Genomic DNA, 25,174 nt, shown 5'->3' on the forward strand with positions numbered 1-25,174 from the left:
CTGCCACGGAAAGATGTCCACAACATGGAACATTTTAAAAAGAAAAGAAAAGCTGGTTACAAGAAAATGTAATCCAATGTTTCAGAAGTTTATATAAACACACGCACGTATGCATATACACACGCGCAAACAGAAAAACATCTGGAAGAATCGAAATTGAGGTGGTTAAAAGCAAAAGGTATGGAAAGATGTTGTGCCTTTTAATACATCTTGGTGCTGTTCTCTCTACTGTCTCCTTTATCTTTTTTCACGTTACTTTTTCTTTTACAGTAACCACGTATTGCGTAATCAGCAAAAACAAAACAAAAGGCATAAGAGAGCAAACATGGTTGAGGTGAGTTACATGGAAACCCCCAAACTAAGTCTTCCATGTGGCTCTGAGAATGGAGATCTTTTAGTCAAATATTTGGGAATGGGACAAAAAAACCCATGAAGTTGGGGAAGGTTTGGCACAGTGGTTCTACCCACAAAGAACTCTTTCTACAGATCAGCACCCCAGAATAGCGAGACCACTCGCATGCAGTTCACCAAGCCGGCCCGACTTCCAGCACTCGAGGCTGGTGGGAGAGGAGGGGCTCGAGGGGACAGGAGACGGGAGGGGACAGGAGACGGGACGGCCCAGACACAGCGCCCAGGGGTTCGCCCTCCCCCACTTAGCGGGAAGCTCATCTCCCTCATGAGGCAGAAGAGGGGCTCACTGTCAATGTGGGTGGGACAGCAGCTTTCTGGGCCTGTCTGTGAGGCTCCAAAGTATGTTAGCAGAAACCCCAACCCCAGTTGGGGTGAGCTCCACGAAGACTACGCGGTTCCATGCGGTCTTACCCTCAACCGTTCACCAAAACGGCTCGCTGACCTCATCAGAACTGGTGCATCCAGACTGCTGCTATTTTTTGTTTCTTCGGGTTTGAGGTTTCTGCTCTAAATTCTCTTACATATATGTATGGAATTTTGCAATCCAGTTTGCCAAAAGAGAGAAAGAGAAAGGGGGGAGAAAAAAAGCAAATAGGCCACAAGATACAGCAACATAAAAAATAATAGTCTTTTCCTTCCTCACTTGTGACTTAAAACACTTTGTTTTCTCAGAAACAAATTTAGTCTTCTTTCAAGGAGCAAGCTTTGAAAATCTGACATGAGATCAGACATGGACACAAGGCAGAAAATGTTTTTATGTTGTACAGCCACCTCGACTAAGGCCATCCTGGCAGTGTTCGGTATAGAATATTCAACTCCTAAGACCTCTGCAGCTCATTTTGGACTTAATAGCCAAAGAGTCCTTGTGATCTGAGACTCATTTTATACAGGACAATCAGTTCTGTCTTAAGACATTTTACTTAATGTATAAATTTATAAACAAAATGGTTGATTTCACTTCCAACTTAATGGGTTCCTTTCGAAAGAGTCACCAGGCCAACAATTTTCACCTTGATTAAAATCTACAGGACTATATGAACATGTCTGGTTTAAAAGATATAGGCAGTTTTTAAACCAGACATGTTCATACAGTCCTGTAGATACTAATCCCTCCTGTAGCATATATGTTTGGTACAGAGCATGCTTTCCCTGGGCTCCCCCTGATTTTCATGCCTCAGTGTATATATATTTACATAAAAACAAAGATGTGTTTTATAGTCATACATATGTAGACACACACACATCAAAAGACAGCAGAAAGTCCCTGTAATAGCACCCTCTAGCTTTTTGGAAGACTGGCGTAAATCTCTTCTGCAGGGGGACAAAGCTCCATCTTTCGGGGAAGGTAAATGTTTATTAAATGCAAATGCTGGTATTCACTACCCAGGAAAAGCATCATGCCGCATGTGGAATTTCTCGATAAAAAGCCTTCAAGTCCCAGGTTCCTCCAGATAAACCCCTATCGGTGAACCGATGCGTGAATGCCCCGAAATTGAATTACTGTACAACAGCAATTACTCTCTGCAGTACAGCTGTAATGGGAGACGGTTCTGCAATGCACAGCAGGTAGCTATAGGAAGGGGGAGACCGTATACAATCTAGTCTCTCTCAGCTCTTCCCAAGGAGCAAGCATGTTTATTTTTAAGCAAAACACTCTTTCTTGAGTGCTGGATTTATCGTTTTATCAATGTAAATAAAATAAGTGAAACAGAATTAAGTTTATTTATAGTATGAGCTTCCGAGTGCCTTCAAAATTTACTCCATAGCATATCCAAGGTTTGAAAATAGCAGACTCCTCACCTGTGAGTTTAGCTACAATCTGCTTTTTATGTCTCCTCACTGTCCCCATTGAAGTTTGTTCTTTTAGGTACTTTTAATTAACTCTTTTGGGGAGGGAATGAATTTGAACAGCAAATAAAATACTTAATATTTTGGCAGATATGTGGCTGTAATAGATACCATCCTATAATCCTCTCTCTCTGTGAAACATATTTAAGTTTCTGGAGGCCTGAACTCTGCAGAGCCCAACAGTGAAAGCGATGTACCTGCCCATTACGTAAACCAGGGACACCTGAAACCAAGACGGAAGGAAGTCACAATTCTGGCCCAAATCAGTGTGACGAAGGCAGCGCCCGCCCAGAGCTGCTCCAACAATCAAAGGCAATAACCACTCTGGAAATCAATCGACCCTTCGAAAACCATTCTGGAAAACCCTAGTATACATTTAGATATTCTCCAAAGTCCTTCTTTTTGCCATTTCCTGGTTCAGCTACTCTCTTCAGATTGTGCTGCTCATCTTGAGCATATGGGCTTTTTCGAAAACACAAGATCACTGTGTCCCCTGGCAGTGCTGGCATCTGTCTTAAAAGTGCATCCCTGTAATCAGAGATGCTGCAGTTGCTCAGTCACTTCCTACAATCTTCCCCAAGTGCATGCTGCACTGTGCCGCTCGGAATCCCTGGAGCTCCGAGGGCCTCTCAGCTGTGTGAAGGCTTGTGCTACTCCTAGTGGAGGCTCAGATCTTAAAGACAAAGGAAAGGCAGGGAAGCCTGTCCACACAGCCAAGGCCATGGGATGCACCTCCTTGCCCTTCCCCCGCCTCTCAAATCAGGGAGGAGAATCTGTCACCATTAGCAAGACAGAGAAAGGGGAGCTGTGTCAAATGCGCCTCCCGCCAATATTTCACAGGAGCTCTGACCTGTGACAGGCAGAGCACTTCCAGGGTGTCATTGAGGAGTGGCCCGACGGGAGTCATCCGCTGGCACAGGACTGATGAACACTACTTCCCCCACGCCCAGCACGAGAAATATCTCCCTTCAAATGTTAATGAGCTGAAAGCAAATTGATTCCATTTCTTGCCCATTCATAGGACTTAAAACTTGATAAACTGCTCCGCAACATTAATTGAGGGCTTGGTCACATGAGTTTGTTTGAACAAAGGAGTGGGGAGATAAAGCTTCAGAAACAAAGGAGCAGCGTGTGGCATCCAACTCAATTTGGCTCTAAGTGAAAACGACCTGCATCAAGCCTCCAAGTGGATTTGGGAAAATGATTTAAACCACCAATCGCATTAAAACATGCTAGAAACTATTAGTTAAGAAATGCTACCATAATGATGGCACCATTATGTTAATGGCAATTATTAAAGCTAAGGTGATTTGTAATTTGCTGGCCTGGGGAAAAAAAAAAAAGTTGCGTATAGTCCATTACCAGACAGATGACAGAGGTTATGTAATGGGCAGGCCACTTTAGGTTCCCCATTTACTCCAGACATCTGACGGCTAGAAAATAGGACTTTCTGTGATAGGATAATTGCATAGTGCAGAGTAATTCATATAGGAATGAGCATGATAAAATCACTCTGATTCAACTAATCACTGGGAAAAGTGACAGGGTAAAATGATGAAATCAAGCCAGAGACAGAAAGGACCAACACTGTAACGGCCAAGAGACGACAGGCATGTCAGGGGATGGGGTTACGGCACATACCCCTCCTTTCCCTCCCCCGGCACTAACTTAACTGCCTTCACAGACTAAAGGTGTTAGCGCAGTTTCCCAAATTGCTATTGCCAGTCTCATAAATATTTTATGTACAGCAATGGAAATTTTAATAATCAGTGTTGTTTGTGAGCCAGTTTTTTTCTCACATATGTTCCCGAGTCCCCCCAGCCACTCACCATTGATGAGCACTTGGCACTGAATCAGGTACTGGCAGGCAGACACTCGGGGAGTTGCAGAGCCTCCGGCCTGACTCAGACTGCTGAGGGTGGGGATGGGGGCTTGGAGATGGACGCTTGCTAGGCGCGGTGCATCGCAGGGATGAAGTGAATTCTAAAATCTGTTCTTTCCCTTGGCCACTTGGGAAGGAGGTCCCTCACTGTTCGGTGGGTGGCATGGGGAAGGGTGGGCCCCAGTGCACCGAGGTGTCTTCTGGGGTAACACTGCAGATAATGACTCTACTGCAAACCACAGGCACAGTGGGGTTGGAGGTCTCTGCTCTCCAAATGGCCCCAAATCCCACAGGCACATAGCAACCATTCCTATTCAGGAAGTGAGGTGTCGTTATGGTATGTAAAGGAGTCACGCCCTCTGCTCCCCTGGCTTCAACATAAACCAGCATCCAGCAGCCTCTCAGTGCCCACCTCATCTCATTCCAAATGCCACATGGTTCATGGCTATTGCCAATAGAGCTGCATAGCTGACAACGGGGACCAACCAGGCCAGTCTCAAAGACGAAACTGTCTCTATACCAAACCCCAACTTGACATACAAGCCCTCTTTCCTGTTTTAAGACTGGGAGGGGAGAGGCACTATCACTGGACCAGGCAACACAGACTTTATGGCATCCTGTGTACTCACAAAGGGCCTTGTACATTTGTTTTAAAATTCATGAAATACACATTTCAGAGAACCCTGAATGCCTTTACTCTGGGAACTTTTCAATTCAAACAGAGTGACTTCTTTTTTTTTCCTTTTCAAAGGAACCACACCAATCATAGCAGTCTTTTGTTTTTTCCAACTTCACTAATTTAAACCAAAAAGGTTTCAAAAATTTGCTTCCATCCTGTCATCACCCAGGGACTTTCTAAACCTGCAAGACTCCCTCGCTATTAAATGTTCACACCTTAAGCTGCAGTAACAGCAAACATACTGAAAGTTTACTGTTTGCCAGGCGCTTCACACTGAGGCTCTGCAATTCTACACCTGGCTGTGAAAAGAACTCCACAAAGCCCGCCCATGTAACCTGGACAAAGGACTCACTCAGCCAAATCTGTCTGCTCATCTCTAAAACAATGATGGTGACAGAGTCTCACTACCAGGTGGATGCGAAAATGAAATGAGAGGACACTTGTAAAGTGCTTAGCACAGGGCCTCCTGCACAGGGAACTCAATGAAGACAAGCATGGATTCGTAAGTCACCAACTCCTCCTAACATCTCCGGGGAGGTAAGGGAGGAAAAGGGGTCTCCTGTGTTTCTCAGCTTTTCTCATCAGCCTCCCACCATGGGGCACAACTGAGATTGGCCCGTGGCTCCCCCTGCCTCATGGGCCCCTGCCTCTGAGCAGCCAGGCCCAGGCTCTGGTGCTGGCTGGGCCTCCTGCCGGGGTGACGTGCCACACAAGCCCCCTGGGCCTCCTGTTCGGGTGGCGTGCCAAACAGCCCCCGAGTTCCACACACCAGGGCTTCCTTGTCCGTCAACGGCAGAGGCAGAACCAGAGAATATTTATGTCTCTTTCTGCTCTAAAATGTTGTGATTCACAAGGAAATGCAAGTTAAAACAATAGTAGCATTTCCCCTTCTCAGATCGATAATGCTGTATTTACAGCAGAATAAACATATTTATTGTTTTTGCAGAGTTCAGGAAAAAGAGCACTCACATGCCACTGCTGATGGAAGAACTGAATTGGCACAGCCTCCTCTGGACAGAAATGCCTTCATGTACATAGGAGCCCGGGAGACCTGAAGTGTCCCCTGAGATCAGTAATTCATCTTAAGGAGTGTGTCACACATTGCAGGGTGCCAAGGGCATGGGAGGGTGAAGAATGTGGACTAAGGTCTCCATGTGCCTGGGGCCCACCTCTCGCTCCCCATGTGACCTCGGAAAGCAACCTAACTTCTGCCTCTCAGTCTCTCCTTTGTAAAACAGAGTGACAGGAACCCCCATCTCAGGGCTGGTACGAGAAAAAGTGAGTGAGTGTAGTCCTTAGAGGAGCACCCAACACATAGGTGCTGAGTTGCTTGATCTCTGTAGCATTGTTTATATCACAGCAACTTAAATATCCAGATACCGAGGGGCAATCAAATCAGTTACAACATACCTACAGATTGGAATATTATGCAGCCATTTAAGAAAAATCAGGAAATACAGTGACTCAAGAAAATGCTCACACCGTAAAGCTGTAAGGCAGTGGAAAGAGGCTGGGTGAGAAAGTGAACGGGCAATACAACTGCAAATTTGAAGAAAGAAAAACACAGAGGTACAAGCCTAAGAGTGCAAAGAAAACCAAGGGAAGGAAGGAAACACCCAGGAACACAGCTGTGGTTTCCTGCTGGGTGGTGGGACTTTGGGGGATTTTTTTCTGTTTAATACTTTCCAATATAGAGGGGTGGGCAAAACTATGTTTACAGTTGTAATACAATAATGAATAAATAATAATACAATAACAAACTCTGTGCTTCATGTACTCACAACTGTAAACCTGCTTTTGCCCACCCCTGTATTTTCAAAGTTCCACCAAAGGAGTGGTCATTTTATAAATAAAGAATAGTAATAGTGGTGGGCTTTTTATTCAGGTTTCTGACTGTTAGATGTAAATGGCTACCATGCTGCTATAAAGAATACCACCTGTTTCAAGGTGATGACACAAAGACATATAGATAGATACATGACAGATAGATAGATAGATGATAGATAGATAGATAGATAGATAGATAGATAGATAGATAGATAGATAGATAGATAGATAGATAATCTTTACTGATTTCAGAGAGAGAAAAGGAGACTGGGAGACAGAAACATCAATGATGAGAGAGTCATTGATCGGCTGCCTCTTGCACGCCCCCTGCTGGGGATCGAGCCCGCAACCCGGGCATGTGCCCTGACGGGAATCGAACCTCAGTCTCCTGGATCCTAGGTCAATGCTCAACCACTGAGCCACTCAGGCTGGACTTGTGACAGATAAAAGTATTTTTTTTCTTCTAATGGACTTCAGAGTTTCCACCAAAAAGTGTCAACTTATTTAAATGAATAATCATGGTAGCAGCAGAAGCTACCACTGACTGAGCACTGTTTACATGCCAGGGTCTGTGCTAAGTGGCTCGAAAGCATACCTTTAATCTTCATACCTCCTGCGTGTTTTCCCCACTTACAGATGAGGACATCGAGGCTCATGAAGACTGTTTCTCCAAAGGCCAAAGCTTAGGAAATGGCAAAGGCAGGCATTGAACCCAGGGCAAAACCATGCTCTTACCTACTAAACTAAACCCTTCCTCCCACAAGTCAAAATAGTACTGCAAGGTTTTAGAGCCCAGCAAACATGCGGGGTCATCAGGTCTAAAGCAGAAATAACTTGTGGAAATTTCATTCGTCCAATTCAGTGTGAGAGAAGCTAAAGTAGGAAGTGTTCTTTTATAACAAAGTGATTCTGGAGATAATTATTAAAACCAAAGGCAAGCAAACTATGTATTCGAAATAAAGAACTCTGCACATTGCCATTCTTTCCTATAATCCTGTGCCAATATGGCATTAATGTAGGTTCCTGCAACATTCCCATGTCCTAAAGCAAGAATGAAGGATAGCCTGTTCAGTTGGCTCTAAGGAATAAAGTCGGAAACCACCTTGGAGATGAATCTGGGCACTGTAGTTTCATTCATCCTGCTGATAATATGAAATTTCAGGGAGATCTTACCAGTCATGACAAACATTATAATTACAGTACTATTCCGATAGTGATAAAGAGAAACCTCTGACTTCATCTAGATTCATTTACTCCATTGAGATTCCAGTTCCACATTTTGGCAAGCATTGCTTGAATTTGTTACAGTTGCTTAGCTGAACCACAATGTACCTTTGAATGATTTTTTGTAATTAGGAAATGTATCACATAGGCATAAGCCATCCTCTATGACTGTATAATTAGTTCTACCTCTGATGAAGGCATAAAATTATAGGATGAAAACTTGAACCATATATGGAGAGGGCAATCCTGCCCCTGGCAATGACTTTTCTGGTTAACTAGACTCAAGAGAAGAAAGAGCTCACATCTAGCAGAGTCAACTTTGGTCTTTAGAGTTGGTTTCAGCAGAGCCAGTTCCCTGAAGCTGTCTTGTGTCTTGGGAGGCTAAAGAGCTGGAAACAGGCACTTACCCGCACCGCTTCGGACTTCTTGTGAAACATCTCTTCCATGTTCTTTGCCAGCTTTTTCACTAGCTGGAGGCCATCGATTTCTTCTATGGCAACGTCTTTCTCATACTCTTTGTATTTCTGTAAGGAGGGAGGGCAACAATGAAGGCTCACGATCCCACCAACACCACACCCACGATGTCCTAGCAACTCTACCTACCAGGAGGCGGCAAAAGCAAAGTTACAATGTGACTGTCTCTGCTGGGTTGGTGGAGATGGGACTCTATTTCATAATTATGGAACCAACTAAGAGGAAATGTAAAAATTGGCTCTGATGCTCTCGGAAAGGAATAAACCATAAAGCAAATAAACTATCATTCATCCTCTTAGGTTCCTGAAATCAACACTCTATATACTTCCAATTTGCCCACAGTCAGCCGTTCCTCAGGAGATCTGCCTGCAGCCAACACCACTGGAAACTGACTATTCCAGATGTGTCATAAAGTAAAAAGGAAGAAATTCAATGTCTGTGTTTTATTTTTCCTTGAACATCACTAACTTAATTTTTCATGGCCAAAGACTGAGAGTTTGGGGAATAATCCTCTCAAGGCTATGACTCTAACGTATAACTAGAGCAGGCGTCAGCAAACAACACCCCTTGGGTCAAAGCTAATCCATCACTTATTTTTATAAATAAAGTTTTATTGGGAGAAGCCATACCCATGTGTTTCAATATTCAATCAAGTTAAGTAGTCACAACAGAAACCAAAGGACTCGGAAAATCTAAAATATTTACTCTCTGATCCTTTACAGAAAAAGCTCCTCAATTCCTGAACTGGAGCAGGAATTAAAGAAAGTAATGGCTGAGCATGTTATAAAAATTTTATAATAGTAGAGTCCTTGTAATGGGTTTCAGCAATTCAATTCAATTATTGAGGACTTCATATGTACTTTCTCCGAGCTCACAGAAAGGAGCATGTACTATAAAGTACAAATTCCATAAAAACAACACTTTACATAAGATATTCTTAACTTATTACTCTGCTCATAAGGAACTGATTTGACCCAGTGTCCACTCAAATTCTCAAAAGCAATTTTTCATTTAAAACCCATCACATACGCTGGTAGTTTATCTGTTTAAACCAGCAGTTCTCACAGTGGTCCAGGACCCCCTGTGGAGTCCCTGAGACCCTTTCAGGAGTCCACAAAGTCCCACATTTTCCCAACAGCATATCTATGTGAAGTCAGATTTTCTTCATAGATTTTTAACAAAATCAGAATGGACTGAACACAAAAGCAGATTTGAAAATCACCTGTCTTCTCTTACACCAAACATCAAAGAGATTTGCAAAAGAGGAAAAAAAAATGTCAACCCTCTAAATCTTTCTGTTTCAGAAAATAGATTTTTCATAAAATGTTATTTATGTTAACATGCAAGGAGTTTTTATGTTTCGAACTAAGTTTTAAATTAATTTTTAAATTTCTTAGTTTTAATTTCTAAAATGACAAATGTAAATAAACATAATCCATATAAGCGAAAGGTCTTAAGGTGCTCCTCAAATTTTGTAAGACTATAAAGGGGTCCTAAGACTAAAAAGTTTGGTTTAACTAAAGATTTAATATTGGTCCCACTGAAAAGAAATACTGTTTATTAATAAAAACCTTTCAAAGCGAGTTCCAAATACTCAGTGTCAACAGGATCCCCGTACAATTATGCAGCTATCAAAGGGCTGGGAACTGAAAATACTGGAGATTTCACATTTACTCTTCTTTGTGGGGAGAACCTGAATCAGTTAATAATCCTTCACCCCAAGATCCTATTTAGGAGAAATAAAGGCTCCACATCTTACCTTGGCTCCAGTAACCTTGACAGTCATTTTGGAAATGAAAAATATAAATGACTTTTTTTTAAAACATAAACTGAAAGTCGGAATGTTTGCTATTATTTTATTTTATTTTTAATATGTCTTTATTGATTTCAGAGCAAAGAAGGGAGAGGGAGAGATAGAAACATCAATGATGAGAGAGTCATTGATCAGCTGCCTCCTGCACGACCCTTCCCCCGTGCTGGGGAATCCAGCCACAATCCAGGCATGTGCCCTGACCAGGATTCGAACCTCAATCTCCTGGATCCTGGATCATATAGGTCAATGCTCAACCACTGAGCCACGCTGGCCAGGCAAATATAATGCCTTTTTAACATCAGGATCATTTTTGAGATATCAATTTATTTTTTCTCCCCATTTCCCTCCTTTAACTTCAAAAATGTAAATGAAGGAGGCTTGGTCTTTCCCTTGCCCCAAGGAAAGGGGAGTGAGTGAGTGTGTGCGTGCGTGAGTGTGTGTGTGTGACAGAACACTTCCCTTCCTAGGGTAGATTCATAAGTTCTCTGAGGCATTAATACCGGGTGTCTTGAAAAAATAGATGAGAGTTTGAGGACAGAGGGAGTGACTCTAAGGAAACCAATGTAAAGAGAGAATTCCTCCAAACCTTAAGATTAAAATAAAATTCCTAGGGTCTGGGGCCTCTGGCCACACAGAGTCCCCAGGGCCCACCACTGGACTCTGGCAGAGGACAGGAAGGGACCCTCAGACTGGGCACTGGGGCCTCTCACCTAAACATCAGGCCCAAAGGCTTGGCATTTCTCAGAATTAAGGTAATCCTAAAAAAAATAAACAAAGTGCTATTTTCAGACCACCTAAGTCTGGATGAAGACAGACACCTGCCACATTATTTATATGATGCTCTAAGCTGCCCTTCATGGTCCCGTAATGGACCATGAGTTGTAAGTGACATGTTTCTCCTTGCTCCCTGAAAACATCCATAAAAATCTTATGTGTTTGTCTTGAGAGTCTCTCTCCTATATCTCACCTAAAAAACCAGTATCCCTTCTAACTTTTCCCTCCACCTCAACAACGGGGTCCTCGTTCCCCAAGGCAAGGAGGACACACCCTCCCTCCGAGCCCCCAGAGCATAAGTGCTCATCTCTCCAGGCATTGCAACTTCTGTGGTCCAGGAAGGACAGGTCCCCGTGGTCACCCACCAGCTCACAGCAGACACTCACAGGACTCTTTGGGTAAAGCTTGTTGCAGAGAAATCCCAGTGTTAGTACAAGGAGCAAGCCAGCAGTGCAGCTGCGCTGTCCTGCGGTTCTGCAAGGGTGAGCTCCCCACCCCTCGGGAGGTGGACTGGCTCGGCCTGGGATGTGGGACCCCAGCCAGCCCACGCCTGGCTCAAGCTAACAGCGTCCTCTGCTGTATGAATCAAACTTCAATGACAATTACTGGAAACTCTCCCTAAGTCCAAATGCAAGCCAATGTCTTTAGAGCCAAAAATCCTGGGGGTTCTCTGCTGCCTGCCAGATGTGCTCCAAAAGCCAGCAGCGGAGACCAACTTGTAGCCAAGGCTGATTCACTACCAAAAATACCAAGTTCAAGAAGTGAGTGAAATAAAACAAAACTAACGTCAGTCTAATATTTACAGTCAGTGAAATCAGTCTCTGTTAAGTAATTCTGAAACTAGCGTTGATCTAGGGACTTAAGATAAAGAAAACGCAAGTGATTTCACAGTTAGCCTTTACCTGAATCTTTTGATTTTTAAATAGGGGGCCACTATTCTGGCCATTTTTGTTCCTTGCCCGTGTTTCTCTCCCAATAGGCTTCTAAAAGGAAATCAACCCATTTCTCACCATCCCCTAGGTTTTAAATAAGATCTTCCTGCACCTTCTCTTCTGAGTCTGTTCTGTGAAAGGAGCCACTGACTTTGTGGAGAACCTGTCAGTCTCCCAGGACTGCTTCGTGCCCGGTGACCTAGCTAACCGATCTCCACATGAAGCTCTTTGCTAAGCCAAGGACTCCAGGTGTGGGACAAACATAGCCGTTCCCTGGATCTATTCCCCTGCCAGCCATGTGACAATGGGTACCTCTGCCAACGAGCCAAGCCCATGCTACTTTCTCACCACCCTGGGGAAGTCAGTCCATAAGCAAAACAATAAAATTGCTTTCCAAGGTGTGTCGATGCCTGTTGGACTTGGGTCATAACAATGTAATGCCGGACTCTTACCAGGAAACATTACACTTGCTGAAATCAAAGGATGTTGAAGAAGAGAGAGATTAACCCAGTGACAGTCATTTATAGCCATCCCAAAACGGTATGAAAGAATGGAGGAGAGGAACATACAGAGAGTACTCAGTGACTTTTTACTTTGTTACTGATCTGCATACGCGCACACAAGCACACACACAAACCCTGCTAGAAAAACGTGCCGAATGTTCACAGCTGGTGGTGCAATTACAAATGGGAGGTGTGTTTTTCCCTTTCTTTTTTTTTTCTTTTTTTTTTTTGCTTACCTGTATTTTCTCACTTTTACAATGAACATACCCTGGAAATTGGAAAAGATAAAAGTTGTAGTTGTATGTAGACTAGCATATGGGCACCTAATAAACAGATTCCTGCAGGGGGACATGGTCCCAGTTAGAATCTGTGTGATTAAGCAGCGTGTCCTCATTAGCAGCGCCTGGGGAAGTCAGTACAATGTGTCTGTCAGTCCTCCATCTATCCTCGGCCCAGCACGGTGCTGGAAGCTTTTCACAAATTAATTTGTCTCATCCTCACAGCTACCCTGGGAGGCTGGCATCACCCCATGTTGCAGATGGGGAACTGAGGCACACAGAGGTTTACTGGATTGTTGAAAGGCAAATGGTTAGAGCGAGTTTTAAGCCTAGCAAGGTCTAACTTCTACTCGCTTTGTCATTTGATCTTGAGGGGTAAAGGGTGAAGGACTGATAGTCTAAATGTTTACAAGCCTCTTCCCGTTACATTGATTTTTGTAGCCAATGGTGGCTTAGGCTCGCCAAGAGAGTCAAGTACCAAAACCTGGAGACATCGTTTTGGAGGGCTGCAGCTGCTCACAAGGCTGCTCCAAGTGAGCCAAAGCCACATGGCCAGGGCCCATTGGGTGTCACAAAAGTGGACTATATCCCTTCACGGAGCCACTGAGGGGTGAGCTTGAAGCCTGGCCTTACAGGAGCAGATACAGCTCTTGACAATACAAATACCTGGAGGGAAAGGAGCAAGGCCCCTCTGAAGGTGGCCTGGAGCCTTAATTATAAATGACACCACAGCTGTATTTGAGCTACCACCTGTCTTTTCTTCTCCAAGGTACCAAGAACTTGCCGGAAGCAGACCACCCCACCGAGCTCCTCCCCCTCCAGTTGGCCCCCACACAGCTGGAAGAGCAATGGGCTTTGTTTCCCACAGCTTCAAGGGCTGTGCTGACACTAGCTGTCTCATGTAAAAGCAGTCCTCCTCCCGCTGGAAAAAGGGAATTAGGAAAGTATCAGCAGGTCCCTGGAAACACAAAGGAAGACACAGGGCAAGACGAACCTGGAAGAAACATTTGCCACCCGATTAAAGATTCAGGCAGGTCTGGATCTGAATACTCTCTCCAGTACTCCGTTTATTTGTTCTGCAAAGACCGTTTTTATGTCTCTGGTATGCCGGGCAAGGTACTAGGCACCGAGCACAATGATGAATAAAGCAAAACCGAAGAAAGCTGGCATTCTAATGGTCAGGCGCCTTCCGATGGGTAAACAGGCAAAGAAGATACAACACAGAGGTAGGCTGTACCAGTGGCAGCGGTCAAGGTTGTGACTCCCACTTTGCTGGAGCTTTAAAAGATGACTAGGCTGGGAAGGTGGGAGACATAATAGGGGATGAGCATGCCTGGCAGAGGGAGAGGCAGGTATGCAGGTCCAGGGACAAGAAGCTGCCTGGGGCTCAAGAAACTACCCCGTTTCACTTCACTGGCACATGGATGGCCAAGGTGGGGACTCTGATGAGTGATGAGGTAGAAGTAGTGAGTAGAGTCAGGCCATCAGGGCAGTGTTCTAGGATGTGAGAGCTTGGACCTTATCTTGATTAGGTAGGAGGGAGGGGTGTGGACACAGGCAACGGCCAGAGCCATGAAGGGTTTCTAGGTATTATTGGGACTTGACGATCAGGTGTGTCCTTTTGAAAAATGTTAGTGTGGAGAAGGCCTAGGATAGAGTAAAGCTGGATGGAGACAAGGAGTTGGGAGGCCAACGCGGCCAGAACTTGGAGACAGCTATGGAGACAGGCCAGAAGAGTCACCTGAATGAGAGGCGGGCTCCCCAGGAGACACGCAGAAGTTTGATATTCAGACAAAGCAGCAGTTGAGAGGTTGGCCATGTCATGTTAAGGAAATCACTTAACCTCCTGGGCCTCAGAGTCCTCATTCAGAATGCTGGGGGGACTGATGCCCATCACCCAGGGATCCTCTGGAGGGTCACTGGGAGGATGTCCCCAGAACAGTGCCAGCACATGACAGGCCACTCCAACTCTTGTCCACCCTGACTTTCCCTCTTGGCATTTTGCTATAGAGGATTCTAGTAAGTGTTGTATTTTCATACTAATGCCTTCCTGAACTGAAGCTTTTAAATATAAGAGGAAAATCCAACAAGGTGGTAGATGATGTCGATGCTCCGCACTCTGCCACCCCTGTCCTCTAGCCTCCCCCGGCTTGGGGCAGTAGCCAGAGACACCTGAGACACCCAGCCTGTGGCTTCAGCCAAGACCAGGGCAAAGGCAAAACACAGCCCTTCGCAAGAGCACCTCTCAGTATTCAAGCCACAGAAGGAAGGTGGCTGAGAAACTTTTTATCCCTCCGTCTCAGGAGAACGTCTGAAGCTTCCACCCCTTCCGTTAGCAGAATCAGCATTTGGCAAGAAATCTCGTGATGAGCCAAGAACATTCATCATTTGCGAAGGGAGGCACAGAAATGCATTATTTCTGCAGCATCTATTTTGCCAGATCATTTCACACAAACACCAGAAGAGAAAAGCACTACGTCACTGTCAGAACACTTAATGTTGTTCATACATTCGGGTCATTTTTCTTCTGCGTATCTAGAAGTGAGTCACCTGGAACAGCCCTCGGAGAGGGGCTCCAGTCAGGAGACTTCTGACCAATCACAATTAATTGGTATAAAAGCCAAACAAGAAAGAGGGGCTCTGAGGACACTCAGCACAGTGAGACATGCCCTCTGCAGGGAACGGATGGATGAAGGAGGACCATCAGCCAAAGAATGGTGCGTCTGAACATAGTCTCTTGGCCAAATTTTTCATCAATAAATGCAATTTCATCTCTAGAGTCGGCAGAATTAAATCACTAGATGAGGGCTGACAGCAAGTCCAGGAAGGGTGATGGCAAAGCAAGGACCTGCTCAGCCCCAAGTGAGAATCTGGGGACTTGCCTCAAAGTCACGACTTAAGGATCTGCTTCTCTATCCCTCCCCTAAGCCTCTGGCTCTTACCTTGAAATCCCTGACCCATATCCCCAAGAAACCCTGCTCCTGGGAAAGGACCTGGACACTGGCTAAGCCCAGATGCTTAAAGGAACATGAGCGGAAGATGCCTCATGTTCCTACCTTAAGGTTCAATTTTCAGTCGTTCTCTAAAATGGCCACGGTGCAAGAGATAAATTAATTAAACCAATCATTTAAGTAAGGATCACCCCAAGACAAAAAAGGAACCTAAACTGAAATCACTTTTACTTTTATTCATTCAATTTACAAATCATCTACCATGTGCCAGGTGGGTGGGGGCCTTGAACAAATACATGTGTTCCCTTGGGGTATAAAGAAGCTAAGTTTTGGTTCATTTTATTAAAAATAAGGAATAGCCTTGGCCAGGTGGCTCAGCTGGTTGGAGTGTCGTCCTGTACACTGAAAGGCTGCAGGTTCAATTCCTGGTCAGGGCACATACCTAGGCTACAGGTTCAAATCCCCAGTCAGGGCACATTTGGGAGGCAACCGGTCGATGTTTCTCTCTCACACTGATCTCTCTCTCTCTCTCTCCATTCCTCTGTCTCTAAAATCAATTTAAAAACATATCCTCAGGCAAGGATTTTTTTAAAAAAGGAATAAATAAGTTGGAGCAGAGTGCATGGATCATTTCAATCTAACTTGAGCCCTGATATCCCACCAAGCGGCTCCATCTATGCCTTCCCCCACAAAGCCACACCTGTCTGCAGTGCAGGTAAATCACTTACGCCAGAGGCAAGAGGGTGGGTGCTGTGTCTTCCACTGAATGTACAGCAGTCTACAAAGCACTGACCTATATTTCTCCTTGAGTGGGGAGGGGTATCAGGTAATGTAGGCAACCCAAAAGTTCTGTAAACAGTGAAAACTTGGCCAGGAACAGGAAGAATATCAGTCATCAGGCGGGAAAGGGGTCCCAGGGAGGGATGTAAAACAATAAATGAGCCAAGGCTCCTAGAAAAGGGGGTGACTGTGAAGTATATGCAATTCCCTTCCTCCTGGGAGATGGGGTTGATGGAGTAGCCTGTTAATATAATGAGACAGTCATGAGCCAACATAAAGTGGCCAGTAAGCAGAGGCAGGACTCTATGAACAAGGCTTGATGGACAGTGGGGAACAAAGGGAGCTGGGGGCAGTCTCTTTAGAGGGCATGTAATCTCCTTCCATGTACATGTACATGTACACGTAAGCGTATGTGTCCCTCCACCAGGGAGAAAGGGATGCAGTTCCTGTTTTGTCTCCTCTGTCTTATTTCCAGCAGAGTCCTGACCACGATGGGATGGGTGCGAAGGAATCCACATGGACCTTGCTGGAATACTATTGATTTGGAGGCTGGTAGCAGCATCCTTCTTGGTTTAGCATCACTCACCAGGGTTCAAGTCAGAGGAAGATCAACCATGTGTATCCCACTCACGAGGCAATTTGACATGATGCTAAGACCAGGGACTCTCCAGCCAGATGTGTTAAGTTCAAGTCCTAGCATCACCACTCACCAGCTATGTCAAGTGACCTGGCCTCCATCAGCCTCCTTTCCTTCATCAGTAAAGTGGATGATACTAGACCTCATTTTGTTGAGATGACCAAATGAGCTCAAGTGTGTAAAGTACCCAACAGAAAGCTGGACACAAAGTAATCAAAACTGGTGATGGCAATGGTGGAGGTTAGTAATAAATTCTGACATTTGGTATACGACTTCTGAAAAAAAGTCATTCTCTTGCCTCAACCATAAGAAGAAATTCTCAACCAAAGTTCACAACCTAAGAGGTGAGCTAACGCTGAAGGCTGCTCTGGGGAGTGGCAGTTTCCAAACACATTCACAGGTACTGAGTGGTCTTCAGCAGTAACTCTGAGGATGGCTCCCTTCTGGCAAAAATTGGCTGACAAAAGCCTATCTTTATATAAGGGGATGGGGATGACAGTTTTTAGATATGTTACTAGAGATGTTGTTATAAAAATGAATCATCTACAATTCTTAGATTCTCGCCTTATAGGTAGTGTCATTTTCTCATTGTGACATAAATGTACTTAATATTCCTCTTGACTCAATTATCGCACACAGAGTGTCACTTCAAAACACAACACTCCAAAGCAATTATGTTTCCAAGTAAATATGTTTCCAAATCCTTTAAGCTGATGTTAAGAACACTACTTCTCAACCATAACAACAACAAACCTGACTAGACTCGTGGAACTCTAGGCCACAGAAGACTGTTTTAATATCTGAAGATGGGAGGTGCCGTTCATACAAACAATCCTGTTCACACAGATATTCCAACCAAGGTCTCCAAGGTCACAATTTAAAAAAAAATACACACCCACTCCTGATGCAGTGCTCTTTCAGGCCTAGTTAAGCTTGAAGAAAATCCTTGAAGAATGCAGTTTTTCACTGTCAAAGCCATCAGAACAAGACACAATTTGCATAAGAAGAAGAGACCTTGGTTTAGAAATGACAGAATAGAAAAGAGGACAGGGCATTAAATTATAACCCGAAGAACAGAGAGGAGACAAGGAGCAGTTGGGCTCCAACTTCTGCAGGCTGTGGTACCTGGAGACCACTGGAGGAGCTTGGTATATCACCTGTGAATCAGTTCTCACTCCATGGGGTGAGAAGCATGGACATGGACCTCCACTGAGGGCAGAAGTTATTAAGAACTTCTAGCTGGGGGGGGGGGGGGGGGGGAGTAGTGTGATTTAAGCTACTTATCGAGGTTCCTTCTGGTACTCTCAAGAGAGCACTGTTCCAAGAGTTAGCGGGGTCCCCAGCCCCAGGGTCCCTGGAGCCCTTGTTGCCCGTAGCCGTGTGGAGTCCCTCTTCGTGAGAGTCCCAAGGAGACGGCCTTCAGAGCCGCTGGCTCCGCAGTGGGTGCTCTCGGACTGACTTCTGCTACTTTCAGATTGTCAGGTGCTGAATTAAAAGATGAATATCTCTCCTCTCCGGTTTTACTGTCGATACTTATTTTTAAATCTTGATGAGTCTCATTAGCTTTTATTGTTCAACACAGACAATTGGACAAATACCACTGATAAGTTGTAGCTCTGTGCTGATAAAACTGAGTGTGAATACCACATTGCATTCCTGTTTTATATAAGGGAAATTAAGTCAGAGGCAGGCTACTAAACCAGCTGTTGACACAGCCATCCTTGCCCAGCATGGCGGCAGAGAAATTCATCTCTCTACTGAACAAAATCAAATGGTCTCAGTGCTTATTAAAAAAAATCCCATTCCTGAGTAATTTCTGAATTACTATATGGGGGATCTGAGGCTCTGAATGCAAATATGTATGCTGTGCATACATCCTCACAACACTAAAACCCAAAATAATGATGACAGGTGTTAGAGAAGAAAAATTTCATTGTACGCATTTATGAGTGTGTTTTATGTACACCGACCAATTTAACTACAGCCAAACTGCAAATAATAAAACATTACTTTACAAAGCCTGGACTACTTGATATAGATTATTTCCTTCAGGCCGCTTTTTTCAAACACATTTTTCTGATGTTCCAATTTAAAATAATTCATCCTTCCTGCTCCCCAAGAATCAGAAGGGATGACAATAATAATAATTATCATTAATAATAGCAACCAGCATTTAATTGAACACCTCCTCTGGGTCAGATAGATACTATTTCCCTCCATTTTACAGGCTAGGGAACTGAGGCACAGAGAGATTAAGTAACTTATCCAAGGTTACACCACCAGCGAGTGGTTGTATTAGTTAGGGGGTCAGAAGGTACATTAATAAGAATATCCCCAAATCTCAGTAGCTTTACACAATAGAGGTTTATTTCTTGTAACCATTCCACATGGGAGATCCTTGTCATCAAAGACCTTCCACACAGTGACTCAGGGACCCAGGATCCTCCAGTGTGTCTCTGCTCTCCCCTTAGGTCTTGGAGCCTTCTGCATTCAGCCAGCAAATGGAGGTAGGGGGTGTGGAGAAGCAGCACCTGCTTTCTGAGCTCCTTAGCCTGGAAGTGACATGCCAGCTCTGCTCACATTCCACTAGCAGGAACTAGCCACATGGTCCGACCCAGTGTAAGAGAGCCCAGGAAATGGGACCAGTGGCTGGAGAGCCACATCCAGGCTCTAAGTCAACACTGTGGAAATAGATGCTTAAATCACCAGGGGTCTGTTAGCTGTCTGTGCTTCTGTCACAGAACCGGGATTCAGACCCAGGCAGCGTGGCCCCAGAGTCTATGCTCTTAGCAGCCACACTTTAGTATAAAAGTGCTGATAAACTGTAGACAGATGAAACCTCAGATTAAAACTTGGCTTGGAACCATCTGCAGGATGGATACTTTAGAGCTGGCACAATCAAGTCCCAGTCTACAGGAAGGATCATATCACCCAATCACTTGTGTGTGTAATTACGGTCAGGCCCAGATGTTAAAGGCCAAGTTAGCGCAACACAGAGAGAAATACGTTATAAACAATTCTTAGACCTTTTGTACGATTTCCTTAATCCCAGCTCAAACAAAACTGCTATTTGATTAACATCGATGACCTTCTCCAGAATACGATATTAGTTGCCCAGGCTCCAGGAAAGTTAATTGGCTTAACTAAAGTCGTTTTAATTCTATAGCCAAGATGTCCTGAAAATCGAAGGCAATCAATGAATGAGCCTGCAAGATCCGTAACAAGCTTAGCGCTAATACTATTTGCAGCTGCTCAAGTGGTTCTTGTACTTACAGAGCCAAAAGCTGGAGTGAGTGTTAGGACCCTGCCTCTGAATCTTTAACTCCATCGACTCCAAACTGAATGCAGATGGCGCTGCTGGACCCCAGCTTTTTGTTAGGGAATGTAGAGAACCATGGTGAGATCATGCTTAACAGCTATGAAGCTGCCCTCCCTCCTGTGGAAAGGAAAAGCTGAAGACTGAGTCTCCCTTCTCGTATTGGAAAACTTCCTTTATAAAAAGTGTGAGAAGAATATGTTCCCTAATACTGATATCAGAGGCCCAGAAAAACAATCCACAGCATCAACATTTTCATGGAAACATCTTCTTGCCTCACGTTTGCCACAGCTACTCTGGGAGTTTGCAGCAGGTGACCCTCCCATTTCACCTGCCATCAGCAGTGACAAAAGCGAAGGTGTAACAGCACAGTCACCCCACTGCTCAGACGCAAAACATAATCTGAGCCTTCCAAGAATTTAAATGTCACCAACTTCAGAATCAAATAATTTTTTTGACATGCTTCACTGAGCCCAGCACACAGGACTTCTCCTGATATCTTAAAAATCACAGTGATAGAATCCGAAAGAAATTTAGAAACAATCCATTCCAGAAGCCACAAACTCAAACACCTCTAAAAACCAGACAGGTCATCTCAGGTGAGGGGAAATTTGGGGCAAACAGCAGAGCTTCGTCTCATCCTAAAATGACGGTCACTATTTGGCTGATCTCTGTGGGTGAGGAGCACACTGCAGTTATCCAATCTTCCTTTTGTTAGGCGAAGCCAGAAATCCATGTTTTTGTGTGAAATCTCCCACTGAGTCCCTTTCTTTGAACACTCTGGCACCTAGACACAAAATGTGAGCAAACATCTTCCTTCTCATTCGTCTTCACATAAGGAGACCGAGACGAAATAACACAGGCTCGTGTGTCCCACGAGTCAGTGGGGCGCTGGACAGTGCGGAGTGCCTTCAGGCATAGCACTGACCTTGACCCAGGCGCCGCCGTGACCGCCACCACAATACGCATCTCAGGCACCGAGAGGGAGCAGCCAGCGAGGGGCAGGTGCCCACTGGCTCAGCAGGGTCCCGGCACTGGCGTCCCCTGGCCATGCAGGGGTCAGAACCCGAGGCTGCCTTCCCTAGAGACCCCACGTGGAAGACAAAAGCACTACACTCCTCATGTTTTAGGGGCTGCCAGGCATAGAAACAAGGCCCTGGAGGTGAGAGCTATAAGTACATTGAGAGAAGCCCACATATTACTCTTGAAATAGGGTTTTTTCCTACAGTGGTTTGAAAAATCCTACAACCCTAAGGAATGTTAACTAATGTCTCTCTCTCTCTCTCTCTCTCTCTCTCTCTCTTTCACACACACACACACAATCACTATGCTACCAGTATTTTTTCTCCTGAATGCCTTTAGAAAAATATAAAAAAAATTAATCAATACTGTCACCCTATTCTTATTAGCATGTAATTATGCATTTAAGACGGGGATTTGGGGGGGATCAGGGGAGTGGCATTTGGTTCACTATGCTACCAGTATTTTTTCTCCTGAATGCCTTTAGAAAAATATAAAAAAAATTAATCAATACTGTCACCCTATTCTTATTAGCATGTAAACTATGCATTTAAGACGGGGATTTGGGGGGGATCAGGGGAGTGGCATTTGGTGAAGCCCCTGGCATTTGGTGAAGCCCCTGGACCCTTTTCAGAATGATATTCTAAACGCAAAAAAGTAAACACATAGGTAGAAGACCAATTATATCGAAATTCAGTTTGAAAATGTTCAAAGCACACATTTGTATATAGTAATGTAGGTGTATTTCAAGAGTGCATTAAAATAACAAGATCTAGTGGTGAGTATGAACTGCCATCATCATGGGTGTCAAGGGTGAGCACCAACAGCAAAGAGATGTCTGGGTCAACTATGACATGATATGAAAATACTTGTGATTTCTGCTGGGGACAGAGTCACAGGCACTGCTGCAGCTTATTACCTCCATGTGTAAGATAAAGGAATACACTGTGGTTAGAGGTCAGTGAAAACACAAGATGTCATTTTTTCCCACCTAGATTCATAGCCCCCTGAGCTGTCCCCAAGGCTGTGAACCTGGGATAAGCACCCCTGTGCACTACCTGAGAACAGCAAGAGGTCCCAGGAGACATTACCTATTGTGTGAACAGTGACAAGGATCTGCCCCCAGTTCACAGACAGCAGCAGGAAATTCAGCACCTCTTGACAACTGCTGGCCTATGTCATTTGCTCTGTCTGATCACTGGCATATATTTACAGTCCAATTTAAGCTTTCTGGATGTTACCCATATACATCAAATTATGGACATTTTGGCGAATGGTTCTGTTGTCTAAGTTAAGTATAGATTATAGCTTATGAGGTTCTCTGGGAGCTCCGTCAATAACAATTTCTCAAATGGATCACGGAAGGGTAAATATAAACTGGAAACTGTTTATCTCAGGCCAGGGTCTTAAAGCACAATTAATGGGAACTAAAATTTTCCTCTTATAATACTGGGTTATTAGAATTCTTCACAAAGAACGTACATTCATGTATTATTTGTGTGATTAAAAATATATAAAGTGTCAAGTTCAAAAAAATTTAGAATGTCTCATAACATGCAAAGACAAATGTAACTGACTCAGGTTTACACTTGAGACATGAATTAAACAGTCCAGTCAACAAGCCTGGCCATTGTCCACAGCTACCAAATGACTGCATCAAAAATATATTTCACCCAATGTACATGCAACTGTGCACGACCACAGAAATCTGTTCAGGAAATTATGCTGAGTGAAGTGCATTACGTTGATAATTAAAGTCATGTAAAAACACAAACCAAAAGACACTGGGCGGAAGCACAGCAAAATTCTGACTATGGCTGGGTCATGGTGGCAGAGCTTTGGATAAATTTTTCCAGTTTTCTAAAAAAAATTTTGTGATAGTGCTTTTCAAATGGGAAAAATAAAGTCTGAAATGGAGAAAAGTAGAAAGGGTGGGATTCAAAATCCAGGCAGGCTGGTTCCACAACCCCCGTTGTATAACTCTCCTAAAATAGTTGAAGGTCAAATGAGACATTTTACTTATTATAAAAGTAAAATGTTCTCACTGTAGGAAGAACCATCAGAAGGTAGATATAAGCAAATAGAACAAAACACCCTTAATCCCAGTTCCCCAAAACACCAGCATTTACCCTTTGAGTCATAGGAAGAAGGGGTCAATGCGGAAAAAAGGGGACATCTGTAATACTTTCAACAATAAAGATAATTGTTTTTTAAAAACAAAGTAAACAGAAAACATACTCCGATTGATGGCAGCGTGTTCCACTAGAAAGCATTGAGCTTATACGAAGACTTCAGCAAGGGATCCCGAGGTAAGTGACCACATGCACATAATTTTTATTACAGTACATTATTATAATAGCACTATTTTATTATGTATTGTTGTTAATCTCTTACTGTGCCGAAGTTATAAATTAAGCTTATCACAGGTATGTATATATAGAAAAAAGACAGTATATATAGGGTTTGGTACTACTTTGGGTTTCAGGCATCCACTGGGCATGTGTATCCACCAGAAGGAGACACTACTGTATTAGTTGACCTTATATGCACAAGTTTATTTCTGGGCTCTAAATTTCTTCCGTTGGTTTATATTACCACTGATAAAACAGAAATACGAAGAATTATAAGATACTTCTAGGAACAAGTATACACCAACAAATTGGATAACTTAGAAAAAATGGATTAATTCCTAGAAATATATAATCTAGGAAGGCTGAATCATGTAGAAATAGTCTGAACAGATTAGTAATGAGTAACTAGATTGAATCCATAATCAAAAAACTCTCAACCAGGAAAAGTTCAGGATCACTGGTGAATTCCACCAAACAATTACGGAAGAAGTAACTCTAGTCCTTCTCAAAAACTTCCAAAATTTTGAAAAGGAAGGAACATTCCAAGACTCATTTTAGGGCCTGGCCGGGCGTGGCTCAGCCGCTGAGTGTTGACCTAGGATCCAGGCGATCAGGGTTCGATTCCCGGTCAGGGGCACACAGGAGGCAGCCGATCAATGACTCTCTCATCACTGATGTTTCTATCTCTCTCTCTCTCCCCCTCTCCTTTCCTCTCTCTGAAATCAATAAAGATATTTTTTTTTTTAAAAACCTCATTTTAGGAAGACAAATACCTCAATGTTCACATAAATATTTGGGGAAATGAAGTATTTTTAAAATGCAGATCATCTAAAAATGTGGGATTTCTGGATATTACTCTGAGATAATTCTATTGTAGACTGATTTTGGTGCCACTTTGTGAAATGTTTGATGGGTTTACAAAGTATGTATACTTTATTAGCAGATTCATAAATAAAAATACCTTAATGTAGAAAAAACAAAATGCAAGATTTTAAATGTGCTATAATTACAATGGGATATATTTTCAAATTAGTTCCCCAGGGCCCTGGCCAGTGTGGCTCAGTGGTTAGTTTCAGCCCGCACACTGAAGAGACTCACAGGTTCGATTCCTAGTCAAGGGGCACATACCTTGGTTTCTGGTTCGATCCCTGGCCCGGTAGGGACATGTGCAGGAGGCACCCAATCAATATGTCTCTCTCACATTGACACCTCTCTCTCTCTCTCTCCCCCTCTCCCTCCCTCCAATCCTCCCTCCTTTCCAATCACTCTAAAAATCAACTGAAAAAATATCCTCGAGTAAGGATTAACAACAACAAAAAAGATTATTTCCCCAGGAAGCTTAAGTACAAAACAGTTCATCCTTCAGACCACCAAAATAAAGAAGGGGAGTGTTCAATAAGAGAACAGAGGCAAAGGGAAGAGATGAGAGCAGGAGAGGGGGAAATGAGTCCAGAACCAAGTCCAAGTAAATGCC

General features: G+C 43.8%; 1 protein-coding gene across 2 annotated transcripts in view; it reads right to left on the minus strand.

Moving 5' to 3' along the window:
- Positions 1–25,174, minus strand: part of CACNA2D3 (calcium voltage-gated channel auxiliary subunit alpha2delta 3) — a 768,096-nt gene that overhangs the window by 599,321 nt on the left and 143,601 nt on the right. For both annotated transcript variants that reach the window (XM_081159441.1, XM_081159440.1), the window contains exon 3: positions 8,279–8,395. In XM_081159441.1, the coding sequence (XP_081015567.1) occupies positions 8,279–8,395 (117 nt within the window). The remainder of the gene's footprint in view (positions 1–8,278; positions 8,396–25,174) is intronic.

This window comes from Miniopterus schreibersii (genome assembly GCF_964146895.1).
Source record: "Miniopterus schreibersii genome assembly, chromosome: 15".
NCBI lineage: Eukaryota > Metazoa > Chordata > Mammalia > Chiroptera > Miniopteridae > Miniopterus > Miniopterus schreibersii.